The sequence below is a fragment of the Pipistrellus kuhlii genome, unplaced genomic scaffold (assembly GCF_014108245.1).
Source record: "Pipistrellus kuhlii isolate mPipKuh1 unplaced genomic scaffold, mPipKuh1.p scaffold_m20_p_23, whole genome shotgun sequence".
NCBI classification, from domain to species: domain Eukaryota; kingdom Metazoa; phylum Chordata; class Mammalia; order Chiroptera; family Vespertilionidae; genus Pipistrellus; species Pipistrellus kuhlii.
Window position 1 is genome coordinate 11,775,090 of NW_023425522.1, and position 23,230 is coordinate 11,798,319.

At 58.1% G+C, this 23,230-nt stretch overlaps 1 protein-coding gene across 7 annotated transcripts in view; it reads right to left on the reverse strand.

Annotated features, from left to right (window-relative positions):
• The window catches only part of SPNS2 (sphingolipid transporter 2), a 39,119-nt gene that overhangs the window by 3,354 nt on the left and 12,535 nt on the right, over positions 1–23,230 (reverse strand). For 5 of the 7 annotated variants that reach the window (XR_004990451.2, XR_004990450.2, XM_045586664.1 and 2 more), the window contains exons 2-9: positions 20,498–20,563; positions 9,363–9,499; positions 4,029–4,180; positions 3,769–3,835; positions 2,482–2,624; positions 2,031–2,183; positions 1,715–1,904; positions 1,363–1,428 (exon numbers count right to left, since the gene is read on the reverse strand). Coding sequence is in view for 5 of the 7 variants with exons in the window: in XM_045586664.1 (XP_045442620.1) it covers positions 1,363–1,428; positions 1,715–1,904; positions 2,031–2,183; positions 2,482–2,624; positions 3,769–3,835; positions 4,029–4,180; positions 9,363–9,499; positions 20,498–20,563 (974 nt within the window). In the remaining 2 variants the exon portion in view is untranslated. The remainder of the gene's footprint in view (positions 1–1,362; positions 1,429–1,714; positions 1,905–2,030; positions 2,184–2,481; positions 2,625–3,768; positions 3,836–4,028; positions 4,181–9,362; positions 9,500–20,497; positions 20,564–23,230) is intronic. The other 2 variants (XM_036452348.2, XM_036452340.2) reach the window with 2 other exon arrangements.

Genomic DNA, 23,230 nt, shown 5'->3' on the forward strand with positions numbered 1-23,230 from the left:
GCCACGGCGTCCACTGGGCACCCCACTACCGAGGGCAGGGAGGACACCTGGATCCGATGGGATTGTGTGGCCCCATTTCCAACAATAGTCACATGGCCGTGACACTTGATAAAATGGGACACGATTTCCCTGGGACCCAAATCCTGTCAGCAGCTGGGGCTGCCCCTGGGGGCAGACAGGGAGGGGTCCTGCCCAGCACCACGCACACTGATTCTAACAGATTCCTCCTCCCTCCACTCAGCATGCGCAGTGACACCACCCCATCCCACCCCGCCCCCCTGCCTGGCTCCATGATGAGGCACAATTGAGTAAGACCCCCCTCCACTGCCCAGCACCCCATCCCCTCCAAAGTCCCTGGTGTGGGTGAGAGAGGCGGCCCAGGAAGGCAGAGATGCAGAAAGCTGGTGGGCAGGGCAGCCCCTGGAGAAGAGGGTCTGGCAGGAGACCAGTGCCAGGCGCCTCTGATCGCCTGGGCTGCCCCATACTGTGGCACCAAACCCTGAGCGCCCCAGGGTCAGCCCACGAGGAGTCCTCAGCCTCCTGCCCCATGGCCAGTCCCTGCAGCTCCCACTCTCCCACCCCCACCCCCACCCCCTGGGCTCTGCACCCCTTCTCCCAATTCTCTCTTGACACTGACTTGGAGTCCAAGGCATAGGACAGGAGTCACCCCATCCCCAACCCTCACCACCCTCAGACTGCTGCAGCCGACCAGGACCACAGCCCCTCCCGCTGTACCCAACCTCGCCCGGGGACACCAGCCCCCGCCCCCGCGCTCAGACGGCCCTTTGTCCCCAGCCGGCTGGTCTGGGGCCCATTGTTGGCGCTGTGAAGACGGCCTCTGTCCGCCCTGCCACAGCCCAGCCGCGGGCACTCAGGCAGGCACGCCTGGGACCCTGCTGAGCTGGGTCGATGGAAGCTCAGACCCTGGGGGAGGAGCGCTGGCAGGCGGCACCTCCTCGGTGCCAGCCTGGCACTGCCAGCCTCCCGGCCACAGACCTGAGCCTCCAGACATCCTCTTCCCACCCAGGCTCCACATCCATCCTGCCGGCTCAACCCTCCGATTTCAGGCCCTCTCCACGCAGACCCCAACATCTCTGATCCCCCCTGCCTCCAGGCTCACCTTCCCAGCCTAAATCCCTGATGACCACACACACACACACCACCATCACCATCACACACCACCACACACACACACATACCACCATCACAAACACAACCATCAAACACACACACACACACACACACACACACACACACACACACCACCCCCGAGTCCTGCAGCTCTTCCACCCCTGCCCTCGCCCTCCCAGCTGCCCAGAGAGCCCAGAGGCCTGGCCAGCAGCGGCGGCCTCGGCTGCTCACCATGAGGATGTCTGCGGTGATGGCCCAGTTAGAAAACAGCAGCGTCTCCCCAACGAAGATGCAGATCTGCCAGGAGAGACCGGAACAGCCGTCAGGAGGCCCCACACACACCCCGTGGCCTCAGCTCGCTCCCTGCACCCTGGCTGCAGGCAGGGAACCCCGACGCCTCCCAGCCTTCCCTGCCCTGCAGCGTGTGGCTGATCAAGATGCCCACAGCCGAGCCCTGGGCAGGCCCTGGACAGAGCAGGGGCAGCACACAGGAGCCTCCTCGGGGAGCGAGGAGGGCCCCGTGAATCACACTGCTGGTCCTGCCAGGCCGCCCCCCGCCACCCTGACCCCCCACGGCACTCACATAGGCCCCCACGATGCTGCTCTTGGCGGCCACGAAGATGAGGCAGATGAAGATGGCGGAGCCCAGCATGCCCACGGCGCACACCAGCGGGTCGGCCCGCTGGGTCCGCAGGCGGCACCAGCGTGTGGCTCCTGCCCCCGTGACCACGCCCAGGAAGCCCGTGAAGCAGGTGATGGCCCCAAAGATGAGGCTGTGGGGCACAGGAGGGGGTGGGTGGGTTGAGAGGAAGGCCAGCGCCGGGACAGAGGGCTGGCACCTCTGCCCAGCGTCCCTGGCCACCCTGACGCCCGCCTCCCCGACCGGGGCCCGGCCCCACCTGTCCTTGGCCCCGCAGGGCGGGCTGCCGCACGCCTCTGCCGTCTTCTGCACGACCTGGGCGCGGTACAGGTACAGCGGGATCCACATGCCCAGGGCCCCCGTGGCGAAGGACACGGCCGACGTGGCCAGGGAGGAGAAGACGTAGCTGCGGCTGGGGAGAGGCCGGGCAGGGACACTGAGCGGGGCCCCGGAGGCCCCCTCCGCTCCCCGCTCCCCCCGGGGGTGGGAGGCGCCGATGTCTCCCTGTGCGGGCTCTGGGCCTGTGGGCTCTGGCAGCAGAGACACCACCATGTGGCCCCATGTCCCTCCCAGCGCCGCCGGCAGCGGAGACAGCAGGGAGTCCAGCCACTGGTGCTAGGTGAGCCGCCCCCTCTTCTCACCAGAAACACACACACTCACACACACACACACACACACACACACACACACTCGGCCCCAGCAGGACTCACTTGCGGATCAGGGCCTTCATGTCTCGGAGCCACGAGGTCCGTGCCTTGAGCTGCCCCCCGAGCTGGTCGGCGTGGCCTCTCTTCGTGGCTGGGACCAGGACGAGGATGAGCGTTCCTGTGATCATGCCCGCGACAGGGGACACCTGGTGGCACAGGGAGCACCACGTTAGGACGCCAGGGCCAGGCTGGCGGCATCTCTGCGGCACCAGGAGGGGGAGCGCAGGCAAGTCACACCCTGGGCCCTGGGCTCCAGGTTCCTCCGGGCTGGCACCTGCTGAGCAAAGCCGCTGGGAACGAGGTCGGCAAAAGGGGCGTGGGGGCCCAACCTGCAGCATCCAGAGCAGCGGTGGGATGGGAGGGGGGCCCGAAGGAACAAGGGAGGGGTGGGCGGTCAGATGGATAGAGGAGGGAGGACAGGTGGCTGAGTATGTGGACAGACAGATGGGAGGAAGGATGGATGGGTGAGTGAATTAACAGACAGGAAGACGGACGATGGAACGATGAATCACTGGAGGGACGCATTAACATGGAAAAGCGGGAAGATGGCGGATGGCTGGGTGGGTAATGGGTGGATGGGAAGAAGGAAGAACAGGTGATGATGGACAGGCTGGGCACGGAGCACCCAGCACAGAGACCAGGGAGGTTAGCACGTGGGAGGAGCCCATGTGGCCCCCGAACGGAGACTCGGGGCCCCCTTGGGGTCTTCCCTGGGTCCTGCCCCGGGTGAGAACAGAAGCCCAGGCCCCAGCCCTCTCTCCAGATGTGGGGGCCACTTCGGCTGCCTGGATTCCAAGATGCCGGCTCGTGAGAACAGGGAAACCTGCTCCCCACACACACACTCCCACCCCCCAGGCCTGGAGCCTCTCCGTGCTCCCACTCCCATTAAGGAATTCCACGGAGGCTGCTTCCTTCCTGCTTTTGAGGAAAAAACACTTTGTCTTAACTTCCTCTCCTCTGCGAGACTGGGGATCTCTGTTTCCGGGGCCAGGAAGTGGCTGCAGGCCCCCACAGAGGTCTTGTCTCGGCCTCGCCCTCACACAGAGCCGGCAGGAAGCGCCATGGTGGATCTGGAATTTCCTGACCTGCCAGGAGAGTTCTCCGTCCCCTCAGCCTGGAGGCCCCTGAGGGTCACGGGCCTGACTTGGGCTCTGCTCACACCTGGATTCCCCAGCGGAGCGCAGGTCTGCGGGGTGGGGAGCCCGGAGGCCCAGGCCTGCATCCTAGCCCGGGTCTGTCCCTGGACCTCTGGGTGACCCTGGGCACAAGCTGGTCTGGGGGTGTCCTTACCCGCAAGGCCCAGTGCCAGTCTCCGGCTGCCTGCTTCACGCTGGAGCCAGTGATGTAGCCCAGGCCACTGCAGAGAGACAGGCATAGTCAGCAGGATAAGTGGGGGCGGGGGATGCTCACTGTCCACAGTGCAGGACCCCTGCCCACCTGCCCCAGCCACCCGGCCTGCCACCTGCAGACAGGTCCAGCGTTTCCCCAAGGCTGACCACCCGCATGTTTGGGTCACCGAGGACCACACGTCAGGGAGAGGGGATCCTCACCTGCCCAGCGGGATGGCAAAGTAGAAGATGGACAGCATGAGCGTGCGCGTGTTCTTGGTGAAGAGGTCGCCGATGATGGTGGGCGCGATGGTGGAGTAGCTGGCCTCCCCGATGCCCACCAGCCCCCGGGACACGACCAGCAGCCAGAAGTGCTGTGGGGGAGGGAGGGGCGGAGGATGCTGGGGACTGTCCTGCCCCTCGGCCTGGCTCATCCTCGGCCCCCACTCTGCCCCGCACCCCTGCAGGGTCCAGGAGCGAGGGGAGAGGTTGGAGCCCAACCCCTGCCTCAGCAACAACTACACCCTTAGGCCACCACTCTAGGCCTCAGTCTCCCCCTCCAGAGAGTGGGTCTGACTGGGCCTGGTTGGCCTGGTGCTGAGATGGGACTTGACTCTCCCAAGTTGAGTGTTAATAGTTCTGGCTCAGACAGGCCCCCTCTGACCTCGTTAGCACCGTGGACAGAAGCCTGTGTTTTCACCACCACTCCAATTGGGGGACTTCCTCCCGGAGTTCTGAATCACCCCCCACCGCCACACACACACACACACACACACACACACACACAGGGCAGCTGGGCTGGCCCTGGCAGCGCTGAGGAGCAAGTGTGAGTGGGGAGTGGGCAGGGCAGCCCAGTGCCCGGGGCTCCTCCCCGCGCACACATCAAAGGGCTCAGCCCCGCTGATCTGGGCAGGGTGGGGCCGTGCCAGCTGCCAGGGTCCGACCCCTTTGATGTGGACCGGTCCTCTCCGTCCCCAGCTGCCCAGGGCCTGAGAACCCAGCCTGGTCATCTTTCCCCGGCCCCACCCTGACCACCCATCCGGCCAGCATCGCCCACATCCAGCCCTCCTCTGGGCTCTGCTTCCCTCCCTCCATCTGCCCGGCTCTTTCCCGGTCCTCTCTCTGGGTCACTGGTCCTGCTCAGCCATCTCCGGGCCTCTCATTTCTATAGCTCGTCACCCTCTGCACCCCGAGTCTCCCCCTGGTTCCTCACTGCTGCTGCTTTTCCTGGGGATCACTGCCGACAGCCTTTGCCTGTTTTTTGTTGGACTGTCTTTCTTGCCTTGGCTTCTGTTAGCTTTCTGGACATCCTGGGTAATGATCCTTTTTTATTAATATTTTTTAAAATATATTTTATTGGTTGTTTACAGATAGAAAGGAGAGGGAGAGTTAGAAACATCGATGAGAGAGAAATATCAATCAGCTGCCTCCTGCACACTCCTTACTGGGGATGTGCCCGCAACCAAGGTACCTGCCCTTGAGCGGAATCGAACCTGGGACCCTTGAGTCCATAGGCTGACACTCTTATCTACTGAGCCAAAGCGGCTAGGGCCTGGGGAATGATCCTTTATTATGTATGTCACAAATAGTGTGTGGAGTTCCTCCATCCAGAAGCTTCATTTCGTGTTGTTTAATTTGAGAATGTCCGGTCTGCTCATTTCTCCTTTAATGGCTTCTGGTTTCACATCTTGTTCAGGAAGGCCTATTCCATCCCCAAAGAGACATGTGCTCCGGTGTGTTATGGTTGTTATGTTGTAGAGAGAGTGCGACTGGGAGGGCTGTCCTCAGCCATTCTCCTCGGCACAGGAGCAGGCAAACAAACCCTGTCTGACCAGGGATCCTATAGATCCCCACTCCCCTCCCCCACCCCCCTCCCCCCAGCTCACTGCTCTGTGCACTTGCTACTTGCACACCCACGTACCAATGAACAGCATTCAGTGTCCCGTGTGCTTTGAAAAAAATGACCATAAAAGGAACCATTCCATGAACCTTGTCCCACAACTTGCTCTTTCCCTCATTCTTATCTTTTTTTTTAATATATATTTTTATTGATTTTGTACAGAGAGGAAGGGAGAGAGATAGAGAGCTAGAAACATCGATGAGAGAGAGTCATCGATCAGCTGCCTCTTGCACACCCCCCACTGGGGATATGCCCGCAACCAAAGTACATGCCCTTGACCGGAATCGAACCCGGGACCTCTCAGTCCCCAAGCCAACGCTCTATCCATTGAGCCAAACCGGTTTCGGCTCATTCTTATCTTTTAATACAGATCTAGTTCATTCTTTTGTGATTAGGAGTCTCCTAAGATGCCCTGGCTGCCGTTGCTCAGTGGTTAGAGCGCCGGCCCATGCATCAGAGGGTCTCAGGTTCAATTCCGGTCAAGGGCAGGTACCCGGGTTGCTGGTTCAATGCCTGGCCCCAATCCGGGTGCATTCAGGAGGCAACTAAATCATGTGTCTCTCTCACATCGATGTTTCTCTCTCCTCTCTCTCCCTCTCTATCTCCTCCTTCCTCCTCCCTTCCACTCTCTCTAAAACTCAATGGAAAAAAATATCCTTGGGTGAGTATTAACCAAGAAAAATGTCTCATAAGATGAAGACACCCCATTTTATCTGGGCTTCCCCCAGTCCCTTAGTTTCCCTTTTTTTCTATTTTAAGACTACGGCAAACATCCTCGCATGCACTCATGTCCCCAAGTTGGAGTTTCTGTCTTGGGCATACACCGCAAAGCCAGAGGCTGGGCCATGGGATTTACACGGCTAGAATTAAAGAGTCTCTATCCATTTACACTCCCACCAGCAGCTGGAGTAACACGCAGTACTGCGGGCCTTTCCAATCTGGCAGGTGTGAAATGGTATCTCACTGTTGTTTTAATTTGCGTTTCCAGTTACTTGAGAGAGTAGAATCTATGCCCATTGGGTATCTGCTCCTGCGACTGTCTATCACTGTCCTTTGCCCGGGTTGTTTGTCTTTTGCTTGTTGATTTATGGTTCCTCATGGCTATAGTTTGCTTTTTACTTTACTCTGGCTTATCTGGAATTTACTTTGAGGTGTGGTTTGAAATACGGGCTAAACTCCATTTTTCATCCAGATGGACAGTCAGTTCTCCCGAAACCGTGGATGCCACTTTCACCCTACACCCAGTCCCCACAGGAAGGAGGACTGCATCTCCCGATCTCCTCGTCCGTCCCTCTGCCGTTTCAGGTAGAAGAATAGCCATATTGGATTAACTCACAGGGCAAGTCCCCTCTCGCTATTATTTTTCACCACGTTCTTGGCTGTTCCGAGGCGTTTTCTCTGCCAAATTAGCTTCAGAACCCTGTGGGACTCAGGCTGCGCTTGCAGTGAATTTATAGAGTAATTGGTGTGATCTGTCTGCTTCTGTCTCTGCCTCTGCTCATCTTCCCTCCCCGACCCTCTCTCCTCTACACACCTGGCTGGGACTCAGCCCCGGCATCCTGGTCCTGTCCCAGAAATAGCGCCAAAGATCAGAAGACCAGGGGCCTGGCCAGGGCAGGACACGGCCCAGCGACGCCCTAGAGGTGTCTGGTCCAGGCCCCATTTCATACTGTGGATGTCAGTAGAAACCACGGCTTGGAGCTTTCCTGAGCCTGACAGTCCTCGGAAGCAGCCCATGAAGCAAAGCTGTATCCCAAACCTGCTGATTCCCTCCACCCTCGGTCAATGTAAATCTGACTCACCGTGTCCTTCTCCACTCTCTGCACTGCCTTCAGGAGGAGGCCCAGGCCCACCCGCCGGCATCTGAAGCTCTCCTTGACTCGGTCCCTGCCTTCCCTTCCAGCCAAAACACTCCTTCCCTCAAATTCTGACACACCCCACACCATCTGTGCCCATGGGAGTGTGCTCCTTCTGCCCATGCTCTCTTCACCAAAAGGCCTCATCTCCCTGTCCTGCCTGCTCTTGCCTCCAGGAAGCCTTCCCTGAACCACAGATTTTAAGAGGCTGCACTCCTTACATTGACTCCACTTCACACATCTACACACGGGACCTTCTTTCTGCCACATCCTCCCACCCCAGCTCCCAAGGACAGGGCTAGGGTCTCCTCCCTGTCCCCTAAGCTGCAAACGCCTTGAAGACAGACCTGGTATTCTCCCCTTCTCCCTCCATCTCCTTCCGCTGTCACCATCAGGTGACTGTCCTTCCTCCGCTGAACATCCCCAGTGATGGGGCACTCACCACCTCCCAAAGCAATGAGTCTCCCTTTTGGAAGAAAGAGTCAAAGGAATGATTTGCTGAGCACCTGCCATGGTCCAGGGCCTGGATACTCATTGGCTTGGTCATTTCTCACAATAACCCTCTAAGTTGAGAAGTATTATCCCCATTTTAGAGGTAAAGAAATGGAGGCTCAGAGAGGTCAAGTAAATTTCTCCAGATCACAAGGCTGAGCGGGCAACAGAATCGATACAGTCAAACCCAGAACTGTGGGAGCCGAGCAAGAAACATCTCCCTTATGTTGAAGTGATGCTGGCCTCCCTAAGACATCGACTAAGGTGACCAGACATCCTGCTTTTGGCAGGACAGTCCCCATTTTGTACAATTTGTCCCATGTCCTGCGGCATTTTTAAAAAGTCCCGATTAAAAAATAAATAAATAAAAATAAAAAAGTCCCGATTTTTGGAAAGAAATCGGGACTTTTTTAAAACGCCGCAGGATGTGGGACAAATTGTTCAAAATCAGGATCTTTCAAAAAATTTCGACTTTGTGGGAGGGAAGGAGGGGGGCAAAAAAAAAATCAATAAAATATATTTTAAAAAAATTAAAAAATAAAATAAAAATAAAAAAAATAAAAAATTTCGACATTTTTTAAATGCGGCAGGACGCGGGACAAATTGTTCAAAATCAGGACTGTCCCGCCAAAAGCAGAACGTCTGGTCACCTTAACGTTGACCCAAGCAGTTAGCTGGCCATCCCACGAAGAGCACACTGCGGGAGGCCCAGGCAGGGGCAGTGGCTCACCCATGGTCACACAGCAAGATGCTGGAGGGGCCGGGACCAGAACCAATGGGCCCCGACTCCTAGTTCCCTGTGTTCCTCCAATCCGCCCCCGATCAGAAGCAGCTTAGAGAGTCAGGCTGCCATGCTGGGCTGTGGGCCCCTCAGTTCCGGCCAGTGTGGGGAAGGGTCTATTTGCAGGGCCAGTTTCTAAAAATCCCCAACCCCCGCCCCCCATTACACTGTCCTTGGAGGATACTATCTGAACTGGAGCAAAGCGGCTGAAACCTCGTCTAGATTAGTGGTCGGCAAACTACGGCTCGTGAGCTACATGCGGCTCTTTGGCCCCTTGAGTGTGGCTCTTCCACAAGATACCACGGCCTGGGCGAGTCTATTTTGAAGAAGTGGTGTTAGAAGTTGTTTAAGTTTTAAAAATTTGGCTCTCCAAAGAGATTTCCATCGTTGTACTGTTGATGTTTGGCTCTGTGGACTAATGAGTTTGCCGACCACTGGTCCAGACTAAGACGGGTCACGCAGACGCACCCCCTGGAGGAGCGGACGGGACCCTCGGGGCAGCCGGGCGGGCGGCCGGCCAGGCTCACCTGCTGGGAGATGAAGGAGCTGGAGAACGTGACCGCCGACCAGAAGAAGATGCCGCAGCTGAGGATCACCTTCCGGTTGAAGCGGTCGCCCAGGTAGCCGAAGATGGGGGCTGCCACCATGAAGCTGCAGATGAACACTGTGCGGGCAGAGGAGGGCGTGAGGGCCGGGGCAGGGCCCTGCGCCTGGACCCCCTGCCCACACCACCCAGCTCGAGGCCGGAGCCCAGGAGACAAAGCTTAGCCTGGGCCTGGGCCGAGGCAGCCACCCTAGAAACGAAGCACATGTTAACGGTAAACGTTCATGATGACGGGAAGCAGCCTCAGGCGGGCCTGGGCCCAGGGCGACGGGAAAGGCCCTCTGGGTTCTGGTGATTCCACGACCCTGTCCTCTTTGTGCAGGCCCACGACTCATCCAGCTGTAGCGGAGCCTTTGGGTACTTCTAAGACAGTAATGATGGCCTCCTCGGACCGTTTCTGTATGCCAGGAGCTGCGCGAGGCCTCACCACACAGTCAGCCTCCTGTGGATCCTTCCAGCCCGGCCCACCTCGCAGATGGGAGTCAGGCTCCGGGAGAAGGGACTTGCCCGGGGCCCCGTCGGTGTGAGCAGCCCAACGGGGATTTGATCCCGCCTGCCTGTCTCCAGAGCCAGCGGTCCTGATGTTGGCCACACCGCCTTCCCCGTTAGACTTGGGAAAGAGGGGAAGGGAACGACCCAAGGTCACACAGCCAGTCAGGGCAGGGCTGGGCCGGAACTCCAGGTCCCAACCCTGACACCACACAGCCCCCTCACTCCCAGCCGGCTGCAAGGCTTCCCGGACATTTGGAAACACTGTGGTTCATTTGTTCATTCGTTCATTCATTCATTTGTTTGTTCATCCATCCATCCACCCAACAAAACAGGCAGCCCTAGCTGGTTTGGCTCGGTGGATATAGCGTCAGCTTGGTTTCGGGCTAGATCCCCAGTGTGGGGCATGCAGGAGGCAGCTGATCAATGATTCTCTCTCATCATTGATGCTTCTCTCTCTCTCTCTTCCTCTCCCTTGCTCTCTGAAATCAGTAAAAAAAAAAAAAAAAAAAAAAAAAAAAAAAATTAAATTAAAGAAATAGAAGGGTCAGAAAAAGACATCTCAACACAGATCTGGAGGAGAAGAAAAAAACAAATCACGCATACATTGGGCAAGAATGCAGGTACCCAGGCCCTGGGGCAGGAGTGCGCTCAGTGTATCTGAGAGCAGCAGAGGCCAGAGTGGCTGGAACAGGCAAAGCAGGGACAGGCCAGCTGGGTGCCGGGCGGCCTGATGGCCCATTGTGAGGCTGTGGCATCTGCGGGTGAGAAAGGAAAACACGGGAGGATGCTGAGCAGAGTGACCTGACCTGGTTTTGATCCTCCAGAACAAGAGAAGGGCAGAGTCTCAGAGGGCTCCGTGGGGATGCCAGTGCCGGTGGTGGGAGGGGTTGGAGGTCCCAGGTGGGACAAAGAGGCCAGCAAGCAAAGGTAGGCTCTGGGTCAACAGGCAAGGCAGCCCTCCCTTTGCCCACCCTCCCCCGAAAGTCAGTCCCACAGCTGATGGGCAGATGGCCAGACAAAGCCTGGGAGAGGGCAGACAAGGTGGCCAGTGACTGGCCTCTGACACCAGGCTGAATGTGCACATGGGCTGGGCTGCTCCCTCAAGACCCCAGGGAGGCTGGGCTGGAAAAAGAGGAAGGGGGAGGGGAGGAAAGAGGGACGGAGGTGAACTAGGGGAGAAAGGGCTGGCTGGAGGGCATGACGTCTCTTATCCTAGTGAGAACAGGGAGCATGTATGGGATGTGTTGGGGGCATGTTAATACCAACTATGTGTGACTGGGATCTTGGGCATAATCCACATAGAGACGCACAAAAGTGGGCACCAGTGGCACACTGCCCGGGTTCTGAGTCCCAGCTGGGTGAGCCACACAGGGCACAGCCTCTCTGGGCCTCCGTTAGCGGTGTGCTGGTAAAGGCTGAACTACTGGCTCTCCTGAGGTATACTGTTGGCCAATTCCCACCCTGGCTGATTTCAAGCTACCAATGTGATGTCCCTGTTCCACACAGCACTGTATATACAGTAATCCTACCAGACAGAGACAATAAAAGTAGCTTTAAGAACACAGATAAAACATAGTAAAAATAAGTGACAGATTGTACCTAATAACTTGGTGGGTTTTTTAAACACATTTTTATTAATTTTTTAATTTTTTATTTGGCGGGGGAGGAGGGTGTTAATCCTCACTCTAGGGTATTTTTCCATTAATTTTTAGAGAGCATGGCAGGGAGAGGGAGAGACAGAGAGAGAGAAACATCAATGTGAGAGAGACATCAATTGGTTGCCTCCCGCACACACCTGGGCCAGGGCTGGGGATGGAGCCTGCAACCAGGGTGCATGGCCGTGACCAGAATCAAACCCAGGAACCTTTAGTCCACAGGCCGATGCTCTATCCACTGAGCCAAACAGACTGGGGCTGTTTTTATATTGGAAAAAGTAGAAGGGAGAGCGGGGAGAGAAACATCAATGAGAGAAACATTGATCATCTGCCTTCTGCACACCCCCTACTGGGGATGGAGCCCAAAACCCCGGGAGTGTCCCAGGCAACCTCTGGGTACATGGGACGATGCCCAACCAACTGAGCCACCCTGGCCGGGCCTATTACCTTCATGGGTTTTTTTTATTTTATTGATTTTTTTTTTTTACAGAGAGGAAGAGAGGGTTAGAGAGTTAGAAACATCGATGAGAAAGAAACATCAATCAGCTGCCTTCTGCACACCCCCAACTGGGTAGGTGCCTGCAACCAAGGTGCATGCCCTTGACGGGAATCAAACCTGGGACCCTTGAGTCCGCGGGCTGACACTCCATCCACTGAGCCAAACCGGTTCGTTAGGGCTTACCTTCCTTTTTAATATGAGCTGTTTAATCATAAGTTTATGTAATTTAGCTTTTAATAATTTAAAAACCAGCCCACACAATTCCTGAAAATCTAACAGTTGACCCTTAGGCGCAGGTCTAAGTCATTTCCATTTCCTCGTCTGTACAAGGAAGATAAAAGGAGCAGCTCCCCAGTGGCTCTCAGCAGAGGATGAGATAAGGCTTGTAAGGTGCTCCACGCCACACCCCACCCAGTCCACACTGGGCCCTTTTTTAGATTATTTCCTCATCTCCACAGAAAGAATTTTTCCTGCTGGACCGGTCTCCCAGGCCCTTTCAGAGATCAAACCAGGATACGGGCAGGAAGGAGAATCCGGTCTCATTAGGACTTATACACATCAGTCAGCGGGGAGGGAGAAGGTTCCCTCTGAGCCTGTCTGTGCTCCGTGGGGAGTGAGCAAAAAGAATCAGAGTGGGAGCGCACCCTGTCTGGTCCCGGGGGGCAGAGCCCATCCGTGGGTTGCCCAGCTTAAAGGGCTAGCATGCCAGCGAGCCAGCAAGGAAGGCCAACTCCTGCCAAGATAATCAAGGGACGCTTCCTGGTGATGTCAGTGCTGGGCATTGAAGGATGCATAGCAATGGGCCATGATGATCGTACTTAAAATATAACCGAAACCGGTTTGGCTCAGTGGATAGAGCATCGGCCTGTGGACTTAAAGGTCCCAGGTTCGATTCTGGTCAAGGGCATGAACATTGGTTGTGGGCACATCCCCAGTGGGGGGGGGTGCAAGAGGCAGCTGGTCAACGTTCCTCTCTCATCGATGTTTCTAGCTCTCTATCCCTCTCCCTTCCTCTCTGTAAAAAATCATTAAAAAATATATCTTTTAATTATATATTACAAATCTTATAAGTGGTCCTGTGTAACAGTAAAGGAGGCACCATGCCTATTGTTATAATAACCTCAGCTATCATGTATGGGGAATTTATCCTAGGCAAGGCCCAAGGATGCGCCCTGGTTACTCATCGGATTCTCACCATTGTCTTCATCGCACAGAGGGGACAACAGGGGCTGAAAGGAGTGACGTCACACATCTGGTGTGTGGCCGGGCCAGAATTCAAACCCCATTTGTCTGACTGTGGAGTCCTTGCTCTAAATCACACTACAGACGGTCAGGCTAGGAAGGCGGGTGGTCCCAACTGATGTTGCCGAGGTCAGAGAGAGTTCAGGGTGTATTGGGGACCGCGAGAAAGTGGGTCAGGCTACGGCTGAGGAAGCAGAGGAGGAAGCAGCGGGAAATACGAAATACGGTGTGGAGCGAGGATGGGCCCTGAACCCTGGGACCAGGTTTGGCGTTCAGTCAGCGGGCAGCAGAGAACCACAGCACACCTCATGCTCCCCCTTCACGGGCGCGCTGGAAAGCCCCCACGGTGGGTGGAGAGGGGCTGAAGGGAGTGAGCAGGGCCTTGGCCAGACCCCGGCCCTCCTGGTCCATCCCCACCTGCCTGCCTGCAGCGGAGCAAAGAGGCAGCTGCTGGATACCGCCCCCCCGCTCCTCCCCCCTGGCTTTCTGCCTGCTAACCTGGGTGGGCAGAGGCGCCCTGGACTGCAGGTGCACCCCGACTGCAGCAGGTTCTCCCTGTCCCCACCCCAGTCCAGCCTCTGAGGTCATCAGGCACCATCCTGAGCTTCACTATGTCTGTCCCGTCACAGCTGAGGCCACTGATACGGGGGAGTGGGGGGGGGACACTTGCCCAAGATGATACTCTGACCCTCCTGACCCTGGACTCCCTCTCCCCTCAGTGCCTTCCCTTGGGGACAAGGGGGTCCAGGGTCAGGAGGGGCACAGTGTCATCTTGGGCCAAGTCCCCCACAAACCAGTGGCCCCGGCTGGGAAATGGGAGACACAACCCATCTTTGCAGCCCGCCCCCTGCTCTGCCGGAGGTGGCGGGGGAGAGCGGGGTTCCCGGACCAGCTGAGGGGGCTAAACAATCACAACAGGCACAGGAGGAAAATGCTGCTGGTAGAGGAAGGGCACAAGGCAGGGCTCCAATCGGGCCAGCAGGACAGGCAGCTCTGCTGCACATAAAGACCAGCCGGGCCAGAAGCTTCCCTGTGCCCCACCCCCACCCCACCGTCTTTGTTTGTTTCAGGAGAGCTTTCTGGGCAGCCCGCGGCCCCACCCAGCTCCCCTGGGCTGTCTTTCCCAGCAGCTCCCGCAGGAGGACATCCTGTGGCCCTGGCGTGGGGAAGCCCTCACTCAGCTCACGTGTGCTGAGCCCACAGGTCTGGGACAATGGAGTGGCCAGCAGGGAGCTGTGGGCAGAGGGGGGGTGTGTAGACAGGGCCTTGATGGCCAGGGAGTAGAGGTTGTGGGGGAGTATGGGTTATGGGGGAGTAGAGGTTGTGGGAAGTAGGGGTTATGGGGGGAGTAAGGGTTGTGGGGGAGTAGGAATTGGGGGGAGTAGGGGTGGGAGGGAGTAGGGGTTGTGGGGGAGTAGAGGTTGTGGGAAGTAGGGGTTGTGGGAAGTAGGGGTTGTGGGGAGTAGGGATTATGGGGGGAGTAAGGGTTGTGGGGGAGTAGGAATTGGGGGGGAGTAGGGGTGGGGGGGAGTAGGGGTTGTGGGGGGAGTAGAGGTTGGGAAGGGTGGGAGGGAGTAGAGGTTGTGGGGAAATAGGGGTTGGGGAGTAGGATTGTGGGGAGAGTAAGGGTTGGGGGAGAATAGGGGTTGTTGGGGAATAGGGGTTGGGGAGTAGAGTTGTGGGGGGGAGTAGGGGTTGGGGGGAGTAGGGTTATGGGGGAGTAGGGGTTATGGGGGAGTAGGGTTGTGGGGGAGTAGGGTTGTGGGGGAGTAGGGGTTGGGAGGGAGTAGGGGTTGTGGGGGAGTAGGGTTGTGGGGAAGGGTTATGGGGGAGTAGCGTTGTGGGGGAGAGTAAGGGTTGTGGGAGAGTAGGGTTGTGGGAGAGTAGGGGTTATGGGGGAGTAGGGGTTATGGGGGAGTAGGGTTGTGGGGGAGTAGGGGTTGGAGAGTAGGGTTGCGGGGGAGAGTAAGGGTTGGGGGAGAGTAGGGGTTGGGAGGGAGTAGGCTTTGGGGGGAATAAGGATTGTGGGGGGAGCAGGGGTTGGTAGAGGTTTTTTTTTGGGGGGGGGAGTAAGGGTTGCAGGGGAGTAGAGGCTAGGGGGAGTCAGGGCTGAGCTTCACCAGCTTCCAGTGGGATGGCCAGGCCCCCTCCTTCTGAGTCACCAGGAAGGAGGGCATGGACACCATCTGTAAGGGTTGTCCACCCCATCGCAGTCCAGGGGCTCAGAGTGCTGGCTGAAGGCCTTCTCCCTTGGGGGCCCAAGAGGGACCAGCACCCAGAAGCTCAGGACAGCCCCACTGAGGTCTCTGTGACCTGGCAGGCCACCCTGGGACCCACCACAGGCTGCTGAGCCACCCTCAGTGCACATACACCCCGTCTGACCTCAGAAGGTAGTCCTAGAGCAAGAGTGGGCCAGGTCTGAGCTGGGAGCCCTGGCTCCCTCTCTGCGGCCTTGGAGCATGCACCCAGCCCCACCTTGGCCCGGCGGAGCCAGGACTATTTTTACGAAGCCCAGATCTGGCTGACCTGTCATTTGGAAAAGATCCACCGTCCTCCACATCCTGTGGGCAGGGAGAGTGCTCGGGCAGCATGGGGTGGGCAGGGCCAGGCTCTGCCTGTGGGATGTGGAGGAGGGCTGCCCAAGCCAGCCAAGAGGATGGGAGGACCCAGACAGCCTGGACCCATCAGTGCCTGGAAGCCACCATGCCCAGACTTCCTCCTTTACAGTCTGCTGGGGACATAAGCCCTAGGTGGGCCCTCAAGCCTCAGGAGGTCCTGGGGATTAGCCACATGGGCTGCTCAGCTTTGCCTTCGGAATCAAAGCAGAGGATGTCACTACGGTGGCCAAAGTGGGGAGGGGAGCAAGGCCAGAAGGAGACGTAGCCCCAAAGCAGATGTGCTGTCTAGTTTCAGTCTGAGCTGGCTCTTCCTGTCCCCACTCCCCACTCCCCTTTGCCACCCCACATCTCATCCTACCACTGCCTCGTGACTCCCCAAACCCCAGGCCTGAAATGCCGTCCAGCCTCCTCCGCCATTCCTTCCCACACTGGTCCCCGGAGTAAAGATCCTGATGCACCTGCCCATCCCCAAAACCTCCTCTGGCTCCCCACGGCCCCAGACAAAAACCAGATGCCAGTCACCATCAGCCCCTGCCTGTTAGCCAGCCCCTCCTCCCATCCCCCACACTCAACCAGGCGGTATCAGCCTTCACTCTCCCCCTCCGAGCAGCACATATGCCAATTTCCTCAGCTCCGTCTTCCAGCTTGCTTATTTCCTCTTCAACTAGGTCTAGTCTGCCTGTTAAGAACGCTAATTGTTACACTTTTTAATTTTAACCATTAGATTTTTCACCAGTAGGATTTAAAATGTAGGTCTTTTCAAAATGTCCCTGTTCTTTGGAAATCAGGTGCTGTTCCTGTCTTATACATTGGATGCTTTCCTGCAGAGCTCTGCACGCTGAGTCTGCCTGCTGTTCAGGTCCCTCCAGGAGTTCTGCGGTTTTCCGGGAGCTGGTTTTCCCATTGTCTGGGCCAGCTGACTCCCTCCCTCCAAGGTGGGTGTCCTTGTGTGCTCTACCCACTTCACATTTGAGTGTGTCCTCAGAGGGAATGGACCCCTGTGTGCCAGCAAGAGCAGCTTTGCACTGGCCTCTGCTGGGTTCTTGGAAACATTGGGCCCACACGGGAAAGGCAGGGCAAGTCTCAGAGCTGCACAGAGCAGGGGCTGGCGAGGCTCTGCCTAAAGCCGGAACCAGGAAGGCAATGTCTCCCACAGATGGGAACACTGCCTGCCAGCCTGGGGGTACAGATTGGCATCAGGGAGCTGCCTGGCTCTGAGTGGAAACCAAGCTACCCAGTGACACGAGAAGTCACGTCTGCACTGCCCGCCCCTCAGAACAAAGTATCCCCGGAGCCTGGAGACACCTGATGAGTCTGGATGATGGCTATACGGAGGGTCCTTGTGCCATTCTCTCTACACTGTGTGTATATTTACATTTTTCTCATAAGAATTGTTTACATTAGCTCAGCTTGTATGGCTCAGTTGGCTGAGTGTCATCCCATGAACCAGAAGGTCATGGTTCGATTCCTGTCGGGGCACATGCCCAGGTTGTGAGCTTGGCTCCCCAGTCTGGGGCCTGCAAGAGGCAGCTGATCAATATTTCTCTGGCATTGATGTTTCTGTCTTTCTCTCTCTCTCTCTCTCTCTCTCTCTCTCTCTCTCGCTCTCGCTCTCGCTCTCGCTCTCTCTCTTCCTCTCTCTAAAATAAATAAAAATGTATTTTTAAATGTTTACATTACAAATACTGCAAGAAGCTTCTAAGACACACTGTCCCAAAACACTCTGCAGCATTTGGCTTTAATAGCAGCTCCACTCCTGTGTTTGAGTTGAATTCTTTGCCCCTGAAACTTTCCTGCTAGCTTTAGCTTTCAAGCTCCGCGTGTAATTTAGACGTTTCCTGGCATCTTCCATCCAGCGTGGAGGGGAATGGAAAGCTTCTCACATCCACGAAAGCTGACAGACTGAGTCGACGGTCTTTCCCCTGAATAAATTCTAACTCATCCTTCAAAGCCTCCCTCACATGCCTTCCTCTGGGAAACTTCTCCACCTGCCTCCAGGCAGAGCTGGGCCCTCCTGGCCCCAGGCCTGGGTGGAGACTGGATGTTTGCTGTTCCCATCAGCGGAGTAGACTCCCTGAGAACAGGCCCCCAGCTCAGGGCCTGCCATGCAGCTGCCTCTTCGGGTTCAGGTTAAGGAGGCCCTGATTTCCCAAATAGGAGGAGCCAAGAGCTAGGTTTCTGGAGACTCGAGGTCAGCTCTGAGCGAGCAGCAATCTGCAAGGGGGCTACAGAAAGCGGGCTTTTCCCAAGCCCTGTTCACGCCCTGGTCCCAACCGGAAATCGTAGGGGCAGGCCCTGGCCTCACCCTAGCCACATCCCAGCCTGTCTCCTGGCCCAGCAGACCCTGGTGCCCAGAAACAAGCAGACAACCGGCTCTCATCCCTGGCCCTTTGATCCGGGCAAGCACCAACACCTGGCTGGCGCCCTCCACCTGTCTCCGACCTTATCAGGGCTTGGGGAAGAGACAGGTGCCTGCGGCCCAGGCAATTAGGTAGTGTGCCTGGGTGCCCACTGGGCCACATCCTGGTCTAGCTCACCTGGCTTCTTGGCTCCAATGGCCAACGGGGTGAGGACACTCTGGGAACCGTCCCAGGTGTGCTAGGGGTAGGTGTTAGGGTGAGGGTCGGGGCGTAAGACTAAGGGGTCTCTGAGAGTGCTGAGACTCTCATCATGGCTCCCAGCCTCCCCCCTTTTCTCCCCTCTCCCACCCCAAACACTGAGAGCCAGACTCTCAGACACCTGGGACAAGACTCACCAACCCAGTGGCCCTCTGTGCTCCCTCCCCAAGCCAAGAGGACTGTCTATGCAGAGTTCCAGCTCCAGGCCTGCTACTGTCTCAGCATGAGACCTGAAGCAAGTCACTGCCCCTCTCTTAGCCTCTGTCCCTGCATCTAGAAAGTGAAGCTTGTAGGAGGAATAATCAAACGAGAGGATGCCTATGGGATATTTGTCCATCTCCGGCCAGGTCTCCAGGGATCGCAGGGACAACCACGACTCCTCTCTTAGCCAAGAAGGCAGCCTGGGACATCACTGTGGCAGCGCTACAACCCTCACAGCCCGCCCGCCCGCCCGCTGGGTGGCTGCCCTGGCCTGACCTCACTAGTGGGGCTGAGTGGAGAGACGGGCAGAGCCTGGTTCTGTGTCACTCAGCAAGGCCAAGGCCAGGCGGGGAGGAAGCTCAGCAGTTCCCAGTGACTCAGGGGCCACAGAGGGGGTTCTGGTGGCTGGGCTCTGCTGCCCTTTCCTCCCCAGCTCAGCAGCCTGCTCTCTCCCATGCTCATCTGGCTTGAACTCTCTAAGTGCAGAGCCCAGGCTGGAGGGTCCCAGACCCCAGCGCACGCTGACTTACTCTGGCCCAGCCAGGGACACCCAGCCAGGCCCAGGGGATGGGTTTGGGCTCACATCCTGGGTGGAGGTGACGTCTGCAATGGCAGGGACCTTAGGAGGTGCTGGACCACACAGCCTTGCCCCTCGTCACTATGTTACATCGTAGGGAGGAGCCCGGAGCTATCACAGCCCCCTCTCTCTGAGCCCCAAAGACCCCAGCCGGTAGCCAGGCTGTATGAACTCATTGTTCGACTGGAATGCCACCTAGACAGGTCAGGCAGGTTCCCGGACAAAGCCAGCTCACTCCACACACACACACACACACACACACACACACACACCCCGGAGAGCCCAGACAGGGGTGGGGGTTCACAGCCTGGAATGCAGACTATGGACTCCCTCCCATACATCTGACTGGGCCTCATCGTCAGGCAGACTCCTGGGCCCTGGGCCACCAGAGGCAAGGGGGTCAGGCCCCCCACACAGCAAGGCTGGGATGCAGTGCTGGCCCTGAGCCTCGGCCCAGGTCTGGGGGCCTGTGAGAACACAGCCAACATGGCCGCAGCCAGGGAGAGGTCCAGGGCGCCAGGAGCTCAGACCCACCCGGGCTGTGCAGTGGGCAATGGGCAGGGCAGGGACAAGGGAGATGAACCCTAGAAGGAGGGGCCAACAGGCAGGGGTCGTCACTTAATGACCTGCCACCCTGCCCTGGCCCAGGGGCTCGAGCCCTGCCTCACCCAAAGTCAGCAGGTCCGGGGCCTCAAGGGAGCCGGGGCCAAGAACCTCAGGCCTGGACCGCGGCTCCGGTCTGGGAAGGGCTTGGGCTGACCAGGGGGCTCCTGATTGACATCTAAGCGATAACTCCCAGGCTGATGGCAATGGAAGGGATTGGGGGTGTGGGGGGATATGGAAACAGGGCTGCCCGGGCCCTGTGGACAGCGCCCAGCTTACTGACCGAAGGAGCCCCTTTCAAGCCTCCGGATGAAACCTGGAGCCCCGGGTCCCCTGAGGCCCCGGGAGCCAGCCTGGGCCCCGGGCCCTCAGCCTCCCTGGGCCTCTCAGGGCCGGGCGGTGGCGGCTTGGTTTCTTTTGCCGGAAGAGAAGCAGAGGCTGGAGAAGGGGGCCCTTTGTGAGCGGCCACAGTGGGATCTGTACACAAAGCAGAGCCCCAGCGGAGAATGGCCCCCAGGAAGGAGGGCAGGCCCGGGCAGGGGGGTGGCCTCACCTGACTGCAGCAGTCCGGCTCCTCGGTCCTTGACCCCGAAGTGCTGCTGGATGTCCAGGAGGACGCCTGGCAGGGAAGACAGACAGTGTTTACCGGTGACGCCTGATGCCTGGTACCCCCATTTCCTCCTGGCCGGGGCTACCCCAGCCCACACCAGCCCTCTTTCCACCTTACAGGGCCAGCCTGGCCCCAGCCCCACAGCTCCACCCACCCTGCCCAGCTTAGCCACTGGGGACCTTGGGGGCCAAGCTTCCATCCTGCCCCTCACCCCCACCCCTGGGCCTCCTGTGCTCACCCTGGGAGAGGATCTCACCCCCTCCCTCCCTCCGCCACTGGGGGTCCAAGGCACTGGCAGGCCCGACTCCTCCGTGGTTACTCAGCTGAGCTTCCTACCTGCCCGCCTGTGGCCCAGCCCCAGCCCCAGCCCCAGCGAGGAGCAGACATGGCCCCTCGGCCCAGAGAGCAGCGGGGCAGCCGCTGAAACTGCAGGGGAAGCTCCGGCTGGGAGAGGGCTGAGGCGCAACGCGCACACCTGCTCACCTGCACGTGAGCACATGCACGCAAACACACGCACGTGAGCACACACATCCACCCAGGTGTCCTCAGGAGCGTAGCCAGGACCCCCAACGTTTCGAGGCAGAGGGAAGCAGGTGGGGCTCCGAACTTGCTTTTCTGGGGGAAGGAGATTCCTTTTCCCAAGTCCCAGCCGCCTCTGCTCTCCCATTAGCGCATTGCCTGTCAGGGCAGGGGGGGAGGGGGGGGGAGGGGAACCAGAACAACCAGAAACTACCCCCAGCTGTGAAGAGACAGGGCCAAAGCTGAGGGCCAGCAAGCTCCTGGGCCCTCTCCCCTCTGCACTCACCCAGGGCCGTGAGTAAGCACAACCCCAGCCCTGAGGACCCAGGGCCCCAGCCCAGCCTCCCTCCCCCCTGGCTTATCTCTAGAACACCAGGAGGCCAGGCCAGAGCCCGGCTGACCATCACACCTGCCCTGGAGGGGGCAGGGGGCCAGGAGGAGGAGGCGGGGCCTGCCTGTGAGCTCCCCATGCAGGGGACAGAAGAAGGGACCAGACCCTGCCTTCAGGGGTTCCCAGGCTCTTCATGATGATGATAATGAGGATGAAAATGATGTCAGCATTTGAAATGAAGATGGTTCAAATTATTGAGCATTAAGTGCTTTGCTAGTTTAATCCTCCTGCAACCCTATTATGGTCCTATTATCCCACTGGACAGGCGAAGACACTGAGGCACCGGAAGTGAAGCCACAAGGTCAAAGTCATACCACGTGAAAGTGGGATTCCAAGCGTTGTGTGAGGGTCCCACCTGATGGCTGGGGGTGTAAGTGGGAAGACTGTCTCACTGCCTCTCCCAAGGCCCAGGGCTGGGGTGCTGGGCAGTTTCCTGGGGTGGGGGTCCCCCCAGCTGCAGCCTGACAGCCGAGAGAAGCTGGCCTCCGCTTTGTTAATGCCACAGTGGATTTACCATAATTACCCGTAATGAAGAGGCTGTGTGAGGCTCGGTAATGACTTAATAACCAAGCCGGGCTGTGGCCTTGCCTTGAAGGCAGGAGCCCAGGGCCCATCCTGGCCTGTGGAATGCAGAGCCACCGAGTGGACCTCCAAGGTGCCCTGAGCTGGCCTCAGAGGCCCAGAGTTCCATCGGGGCCTGTGGGTGGCCCTGGCGGGCCTGACCTTGGGGAACCACCCACACTCCCCTCCCACCCCACATCCACTCCCACTCCTGAGCCAGGACGTGTCCCCTCCTGGCGTGTGGGGCTGATCACATCCCTCTCCTGCACAGTGACTGTCCGCTGAGACTCCCCAGTGCTTCGGGGGGACGCCGGCCCTTCAGCAGGCCCCCAGCTGCAGGGTCAGCCTCATCAACCCCCCCTACCTCCCAGCTCAGGAAACCACCCCGCCACCCCAGACTCCAGCCACCCCAGACTACTCCCGGCCCCACAATTACCCACGCTTCCTCTTCTACCCTGGCACCACTTTGTTGACTCTGCAAATTCCTGCCACTCCTTTGAGACTAGTTCAGGTGCTTCCTCTTCTGGGAAGTCTTCCCTGATTTCTGCCCCTCCCACCAACCTCAGTAAGTTAGTTGCCCCTTGTCCATCCTTGTTTCAGCACTTGTCACACTAGGATTAGTTAGTCCTACAGGGAAGATACACAGGGACATGGAGAGGAGCTCCTTGGACCCACTGTAGCCGGGAGCTAAGAGCCATCCGTTACTGGTTCCCACTAAGTTCCAGGCACCGTGTGAGGCTCTCCAGGTGGTGTTCCTACCTGTGCAGGTGTCTACGATCATCATCTGCTCACTGCCTCTGCTAGGACCTACATTTATTAACCCCACTTGACATATGCGGAAACAGGCTCTGAGAAGTGAAGTAACTTGTCACAGAGCACTTAAGGTGTCAGAGGTGAGATCTGAAACACATCTGTTACCGTAATCAAAGCTTGTGCTTCTGCCACACTGCTTCCGTATGGTTTGCTTTTGCCCCCCGGGCCAGGGCCCAGCACACAGTCAGCCCACCATGACACAGCCAGAACACCAGGAGGCCAGGCCAGAGCCCGGCTGACCACCGCACCTGCCCTGGGGAGGGGCAGGGGGGCCAGGGGGAGGAGACGGGGCCTGCCTGTGAGCACCCCATGCAGGGGACAGAAGAAGGGACCAGACCCTGCCTTCAGGGGTTCCCAGGCTCTTCAAGATGATGATGATGATAATGATGATG